The sequence below is a fragment of the Aythya ferina genome (genome assembly GCF_964211825.1).
Source record: "Aythya ferina genome assembly, chromosome: 15".
Classification (NCBI taxonomy): domain Eukaryota; kingdom Metazoa; phylum Chordata; class Aves; order Anseriformes; family Anatidae; genus Aythya; species Aythya ferina.
In genome coordinates, this window is record NC_140314.1 from 12,492,004 (window position 1) to 12,499,985 (window position 7,982).

At 60.7% G+C, this 7,982-nt stretch overlaps 1 protein-coding gene across 1 annotated transcript; it reads right to left on the minus strand.

The window, feature by feature from the left end:
- Positions 1 to 6,297: 6,297 nt before the first annotated feature.
- On the minus strand, positions 6,298 to 7,382 carry LOC311445421 (noggin-2-like). The gene has a single exon (XM_084537507.1). It carries the CDS (start codon positions 7,080 to 7,082, stop codon positions 6,435 to 6,437), a length of 648 nt encoding a protein of 215 aa, XP_084393633.1. The 5' UTR covers positions 7,083 to 7,382; the 3' UTR covers positions 6,298 to 6,434.
- Positions 7,383 to 7,982: the final 600 nt, after the last annotated feature.

The following is a 7,982-nucleotide window of genomic DNA, read 5'->3' on the forward strand; positions in this document are numbered from 1 at the left end:
GGGGTCGTGGGTCTTAGCTCCGCCGCTTCCCCGGGCACCTGGAGCCAGCCCCGGGCACTCGGAGGCTCGGAGGGGTGGCCCCGGGGGAGGTTGGCTGTGGGGGAAAGGGAGGAGGCGAAGGGGGCTCTGTGCTAAAATGTGGTCGCAGAGCAGGACAACGAGGCCGGGCTGGTGCTCGGTAACGGCTGAAGGGTGAAATATGGTCCTCATCTAAAGAAGGGAGATCAACGGAGCCAGTGCTTTTGAGACACTCTCCTGGAGAGAGCATCTTCTGGCTCTTAATGGGGTGGAAGCAAACCAGGCAATGCCTGAGGACACCAGCAGCCTTCGAGGGGTCTGACGGCTCCTGCACAATGCTCTGAGGAACACACGGACTCGAAAACACCTGTACAGGGCGTCCCAGCATAAGGCAGCATCTGTGACAAGGAGCTCCCTCCTGCAGGACCTCTCTTCTCCCTTCCCCATGCCAGGCTCAGAGCCTGCTCTGGCGCATTGATGCAGCCTTTACCTCATGTGGACTCCCCAGAGGCTGCTTCCAAGGCAGCAGATTTTTATTTATTTATTTATTTATTTATTTATTTATTTATTTATTCCCCACTGAATTCAGCAAACTTCCTAGTGGGTTTTAGGATTCCCTGGGGAGGAAGGTCCAGACCCTAACTCACGGGGGTGGCCAGTGCTGCAGATTTGGTAGGTGCCTGACGTGATATCCATCACCCCAGCCTCCAGATCCCTGCAGCAGCCCTCCCCATCATGAGTTCCATCGTCTTTCTCAGCCTGTGGGCTCCCCTCCCTGTTCAGGCCATCCTTATAACACCGGAGAGCAGGTCTCCTACAATACCTTGGTGGTAGCTCTTCCACCTGGCAGTGCTCTCTGGTGGTGCCTGGCCCTCTAAGGCCTGTGCCCTTCTCCATGGAGCTTGGAAGGAGGCCGAGGTCCTCTGGCCAGGGTACGGCACTGCCCCGGGAGGAACTTGTGGCCTGCAGGCTGAGAGAGCCAGAATCATCCTTCCCCAATCCCCTGCACCTATGCACAGCTTGGGCACAACTGCACCAGCCACATCCCACACCATCTGCTTCAGGGCTTGGGTGTCTCCCTGGCAGGCTCATCCAGCGTGAATAAATAAATAAATAAATAAATAACGCAGGCTGTTTTGCTGTTTGCAAACTGGCCTTGCTTTTTTTTTTTTTTTTTTTTTTTTTTGTGAATGGATTCATTCACCGTCTGCCTGAAAGAGCCATTTTAGCCAATGGTCTGCGTGCAGGCGCTTCCTCCCTGCTAGTTGTGATTTGCTCTCCCTCGCCCTGCCTCTCGGATTGGGCTCCCGGGCGCCACGTGGTGGGGTCTCTTCTTCTTGACGGGATGTCTGACATTTTTAGGCAGAATAACAAGCAGAGAATGCCGAGGAGCAGCCATGCCTCCCGGATGGCACTGCTCTTAGCCTGTGTTTCCAAGTCAGCGCTGGGGAGAGAGTCTCATGCGTGTTTTTTGCAGATGAACTGGCAGTTGTCTGATGCCTCTGGAGAACCCCTGAGAGCCCCCGTGCCCTCTCGCTAACTTCCTGGTAGAGTTGGCAATGCCCAGCTCTGCTGAGGAGCAGCCGGGCACGTGGTTGGGTTTGCTGCAGGTGGGAGCACAGGGTGCGACGGAGGAGTGGAGGAGTGAGGAGGAAGGCAGCCTGCGGTGGGCCTTGCACAGGAGGAGTGGACCCCGCATGCTCACGGCCAGCAGCCCTGGGGAGATGGCAGGGCCAGAGCCCGCCGCTGCCTGTTCTATGAGGCCATCTGTCCGCCCGTGTGCTCCAGCCTGCCAGGAATGACACCGACAGCATCAGTGATGTCTTGTGTTTGTCATCGTGGGGACGCAGAAGGGGCCGGGGTGCCAGGAGGAAGCAGGTCCCACATCCAGCACTGCTCGCCCCAGCTCACCAGGGACCTGCGGTGGGCTGAGGAGGTGTGCTAGGAGTCTGTCCTTCCCTGGCAGCTGCTGGTGGCCGTGCCTGGCTGGAAAGGTGACCGGCAGCAAACATCCAGACGGGGAGAGGAGGGGAGATAAACGTGGTTATGCACATTGAGAAGAGTCCCACTTCAGCCTGAGCTTGAAAACGTGAGGAGGCCAGTTATTCCCTGCAGACCGCTTGCCTGCCTTTCTAGGAACGATGAGTGATAGGCTTAGATCATCACCCAGCCTGAGTCAGATATCTCAAGAGTTGGCATTAGATGCCTGAAAGCTCTGGCCCTGTGAATCTGGGTCAGCCTGGCAGAGCCAGCGTGCCGACAGAAGCGGTGTTCCCAGAGACTGGCCACAGCTAGGGAAGGATCTGCGTGGACCAGAGCTAAAGAGTGGCAGGGTGGCACAGGAACATGGGATGAAGTAGACTTTGGTAGTGGAGATAAGAGATTTAATCTGCTGCTGGTGCCAAAGTCAAACGGGATGTGAAAGGTGAAGGAAAAGTCCTCTGTGCCATGGATTCAAACGTCAGAAGCTGTCCCAAGCTCTGACTCTCTCACATGGCAAACAAATCAATGCCTGTGGCTGGGGTGATCTAAACCTGAGGCTCAAGCAGTGGAAAAGCCACTCACCTGGTGGTGGAGTGGCCTTGATACATGGAAATGGTGATTGCAATCTTGGCAGACCCAAGACGGGCTCTCTGCTCCAAGCTGGCCTCGGTGGGGACTACGAGGGGAGAAAGATCCAAAGGTGATCCAACCACAGGAGCTGCCTGGCGCAGCCCCGTGGTGCTGGAGTGGGTGAGGTTCAGCCGCTGCTGGCCGTGCAGGGAAAAGCTGCCTGTGCTGCCCTGCCGTGGTGGTGGATGCATGCCTGGGACAGCTGCCGGGACCCATGGAGCCTCCTCTGCCACGTGCCCTGCCCTGCCCAAAGGAAGACAGGGTTAAGCAGTGAGCTGCTGAACCTCCCAAATGCCGCCCCATGGTCGCTGCTACTGCAAATGCCCTTTGAAATCGTGCTCTGTGCTCGTGAATGCAGCCCCTGCCCGAGCAGGGGAGTGGGAAATCGTGTGGGGGAGCAGCCAGCAGGGACGGCGGGTCTGGAGGTAGACACGCCACGTGGAGCAGAGAAAGGGGACGGACTGCAAAGCAAGCAGCTTCCCGGGGCAAGGACAGCATCACCCTGCGAGTTCCTGAGGAGCCGGGTGACCGGAGGGACCAGCTGGGTACCCGGCAGCGGGAGTGATCGCGCGTGCACGTGTGTGGCCACGGGCGTGCACGTCTCTTGCCAACGCGATGACAAGCGTGACCCAACCTACAGGACGCCGCCCAGCCCCGGCGCTCCAGGCCCGTCTCCAGGGCCACCACCCCAAAGCGCGGGGGGAAAGACCCACGTCTGCAGAGCTGGCACCCACCGCATCTCGGGTCTCACGGAGGCCCGCTCTGCCCCTCTCTCCCCTCCAGCCTGTCCCTTAATCACAAGCAGCTTGGGGAGACAATGAAGCAACCGCACCAAAGGGCCAGGCTCATTCCCCTTTGTCTTTCGCTCCTTTGAGGCTCGGCAGACGGGGCAAAGCCATCACGCCCACGGCCCAGCCATCGCACGTCCGACTCATCGCCTCCCCGGGCAGCCGAGCAGGCGGCGCAGCGGCACGAGGGCGCCGGGTGCCCTGGCACCGCGGCGGCTCTGGGTGAGCCAGCCCGTGCCCCCCGGTGGCCCATGCCCCCCCGCCAGCCTGCAGAAGGTGCCAAGCACCTCGGGCGCTCGGCGCTCTGGCTTCCGCCCCCAGACAGGCTGTTGTCTCGAGCGGGACCACCGCACGTTCCCCAGGGATGCAGGCGGCCCCCTCCTCCTGCCAGCACATGGCACGGAGGCTTTCAGGCTGGTTTTCTCTGGAGTTCACACAAATCTCTCCTTCCCCGCTCCCACCCCCCCCCCCCCTTTTCCCCACACAACTGAACTCAGCCATTGAGTCCAGCGAATGGTTTATTTCCCAGGTTAGCACAAAGCAGGGGTCTCTGTGTGCCCCTGGAACCAGCAGAACAAAACGCACAAAGACGTTAGAGGGCCATTTGTAACCAAATCCCAACACACCAGATACTGTTGGGATTATGTCAGAAATATTTTCCCAGAATGCCCTCCCCCCATGCTCCCTCCTACAGATGTTCGGCCCCCACACCACAGATGTTGTTCCTCTTGCAAAATGAGCTTTCCCCTTCCTCTCCCAAATGCCCCTGATGTTTTGCACATTGCTGTCGCGAGGTCTCCCTTCCACCCTGCCCTCCGCATCCCCCCTTCCCCGCTCGCTTGCGGACAGCCAGGCGGGAAGGCCAGCCTGTCCCCAGTGCCAGCTCCATGGGGACATCGGCTTCTGGGCGTCCGTGCCCCTCTTGCCTCCAACCAGCACCTCTGCCCGTTAGATAAACCCTCTCCCTCTCCCTGTTCCCTCTCTCCTTCTGTGTGCGACCTCCCAGGCCTCACCAGCCCCAGACAGGCTCACCAAAGGGACCTGCACCGGGAGGTCCTTGGCGGAGATTTGTTCCTGGAGGAGGAGTGGGGGGGGGGATGCTGGGCACATTTCAGACACCGGAGAGAACGGCCCGACCTTCCTCTCGCCACCGACAGCCCACGCGGAGCACTCAGGGAGACGCCTGGCAGGGTGTCAGGGCCCCGCTCCAAGGCCTGCGACAGATCTCCCTGCGGCCGGAGAGCCCGGAGCGGTGCCGGCCTCCTCCCCACCGGCCTTGCCGCGCCGTCCCGGCTGCCAGGGCGACACGGGGCACCGGGAGCTCCCAAAGGAGAGCGGGGCCAAGCGCTGGTGGCACGCAGCACCCTGGCAGGATGGGTGTTTCCTCCCGAGCCCTGCGCCCTGCCGCCCCGTGGCTCCGTCGCAGCAGGCAACGGGACTCGTCTCCATCCTTCCCTGCTGTGCCGGGGGGCTGCAGCCGGGAGGGGCGTTCGTCCTAAAGCAGGGGGCCACGGAGCTGCGTCAGCTGCTTTGGTGGCCGGGCCGGGAGCCTCTCCCATTTCTTCCGCCAGCGGGAGAGCTGGATCCGTGAGCCGTGGAGCACGCGGGGAGCCAGGGCAGGCGACACAGAGCGGGGATCTCCCAAGGACTTGGGATGGTGCCTCTTGTCTGGGGGCACCGCAGCTCCTGTGCACGTTATGAACCGCTTCTTTCCTGGCTTTTCTTGCCTTGCCAGCTTACCGAGGCAAAAAGGACCCGGAGCGGGGTCCCCGGGAGATGCAGCCCGGAGCAGCTCCGGCAGCCCCATGGCCTCTCGCTGCTCGGCGTCAGCGTGGCCCGGCCGTGGCCCCGTGCTCATCACCTGCTCCCAGCAAGAGCCCGACTCCGCTGGGCTCCCACCGAGCCGGCCGCAGCGCGAGGTTTTTCTTCAAAGATAGAGTTTATTGCTAAAAATGTTTTGATCAGTGATAGCTCATATTTACATTGATATGTTTTTTTTAAAGGAATATTCAAGTAAACATTTCCAATAGTTTCTGGCATAATCTCTAGCTTCTTTTTTTTTTTTTTTTTCCTATACACAAACATTAAAAATAAATAAACTGTACACAGAAAATTTCCTTTAACATCTCTACATGACTATATGTATTCCCACACAACAAAACGATTCCACTCTTTCATAGATTTGTACTTTTCTTTAAAATTTCCTCCTTAATTAATTGTTATACACTTTAAAAAAAAAAAAAAACCTAGAGAGCTTGGCGAATTAGTTGAAACACCAGTGACAAGGTCTGAAGAAGACGGAAAAAAAAATACAGCACAGAGGAACAACTGTCTTCAGGGATGCTGCCGTTCTTTCTTTCATTCTTTTTTTTTTTTTTCTTTTTTCTTTTCCCCTCCTTTTCCTTTTGTTAAAATCATCTTTACAGGAAATTTCTGCCCTTCCCTTCAGCAGGGAAGCGCTCAGGTTCTGTGGGGACAGGTTTAAAATGTGGTCCTATGTTTTTAAAATAATAATAATAACAATAATAATTATAATAATAATAAAAAACAGCTGCAATTTTCCCCCTTTCCTTTAAAATCTCTCTATTTACACGACTGGTATTTTTTTTTATTATTTTTTATTTTTTTTTTCCCTTTTGTTAGAAGGCTATATACGTATAAAAATAGACATCTGATTGTAGTGCTTTACTGTGCCTTTGGCCTGCCCTGCAGTTCCTGGGTTCGCTTTTCCCCCTTTCAAATAAAATAACATTAAAATAAGTCAAAAAAAACCGGTTCCTCCCCCCCCCACCCCCCCCCACCCCCTTCCCTCTTTCCCCTCCCCGGGCGCCCAGGAGGGGAGGAGGGGGGGGGGGGGGCGGCAAAAAAAAAAAAAAAAAAAAAAAAAAAAATAACCACGAAACATCCAAACGAAAAAAGAAACCAGTGCAAGGGGCCGAGGGAGGCGGCGGGGCCGGCGCCCGGGCGGCGGGGCCGTGCCGTGCCGAGCCGTGCCGAGCCGTGCCGGGCCGGCGGCTAGCAGGAGCACTTGCACTCGGAGATGAGCGGGTACTGCACGGGGATCCAGGTGCAGTACTTCTGGCTGGACCAACCCTGGCAGTGCCAGCGCAGGAAGGTCTTGGTGACCGACTTGACGGGCTTGCAGAACATGCCCTCGGGCAGCGAGCAGGACTTCTCGGCGAAGCAGTTGCCCTCCTTGATGTAGCGCGGCCAGAAGCGCACCCCCAGGTCCTTCCAGGTGTAGAGCACGGGGCAGTAGGTGTACGCCCAGAGCCACTGCAGCACCTTTCGCCTCGCCTTCTTGCCCACCCGCAGGCGCGGCCCGTGGGGCGGTGCGCCCAGCTCCAGCCGCCGCAGCTCCGCGGGCAGCGCCCCCCGCGCCCGCCCCGCCGCCGCCGCCGCTTCGGCGCCCGAGGCGTTGGCGGGGCCCGGCACGGCCACGGCCATGAAGCCGGGGTCGAAATGGCTGCCCAGCTTCTTGCGCAGAGTCCTCTCGTCCAGGTCCTGCTCCTTGGGGTCGTACTCGGGGTCCGGGTGCTCCACGATGTCTTTGACGGGCAGGTTGTCGCTGGGCGAGGGTCGCAGCCGCAGGAAGGGCTGCCCGCCGCCCGGCCGCAGCAACCCCAGGCAGGAGCAGAGCAGGAGCGCCCCGATCGCCGTCATGCTCCGGGCGGGCCCGGCCCGGCCCGGCGGCCGGCCCCGCCGCCCCGGCTCGGCGCTGGCTTCCCCCGCGGGGCTCGGCGCTGCGGGCTCGGCTCCTAGCGCTGCCCGGCGGCGCCTGCCGGCTCCCGGGGACTCATAAATAGGCAGAGACAAAGTCCGGCGAGGCCCGTTACTTTAAATAGCTCGGCCGGGGTTGTGTGACAGACGCATCTGAGGCTCGCTGCGCGGCCGCTGGCTCCCCGGGGCTCCCCGCCGGGCCGGCTCCAGCCGCGGCCGAGAGCGCCGGGGGGTCCGTGCCTCCCCCGCGGGCGGCGGCGGGGCAGGGCACGGCGGCAGCCGAGCCTTCCTCCTCCTCCTCCTCCTCCTCCTCCTCCTCCTCCTCCTCCTTCGCCGCCGCTCTCGCTCGCTCGCGCTCTCCCCCCCAAAATTCACAGCGGACTCGTCTCCATCGCCATGGTGACAGCTGGGCTGAGCCCCACGACAGCTTGTCTAGACGGTGTGACAGGGTTTGGCGTGAGACCGGAGCCCGAGAATAAAACCCTCCTTTATAGCCGGGCGAGCCGGCCGAGGGGGCGGGGAGGAGGGTCACGGCGGCGCGGCCCGCTCGGGCGGCCCCTGCGCCGCGCCGCCTGCGCGGGCACCGCCGGGGCGCGGGGCTCAGGCGGCGGCGGGCGGCGGCGGCGGCGGCAGCGCCCCCGGCCCGGCCGGGCTCCTCCTCATAGCGGGCGGCTGGGGCGGCCCGCGGCCCCCCGGGGCATCCTCGGCGGGGGGCTCCCCGGCAGCGGCGCGGCGAGGCGAGGCGAGGCGGCGCGCCCCGGCTCCCGGCGCGGTCCCCGGCGGCTCCTCGGCGACAACGGGCGGCGCTCAGCACCCCCGGCGGCCCATGCTGCCGCCCCGCTC

Bases quoted from the DNA above. Each gene is read 5' to 3' on its own strand.
- LOC311445421 (XM_084537507.1), bottom strand. From the start codon at position 7,082: ATGACGGCGATCGGGGCGCTCCTGCTCTGCTCCTGCCTGGGGTTGCTG.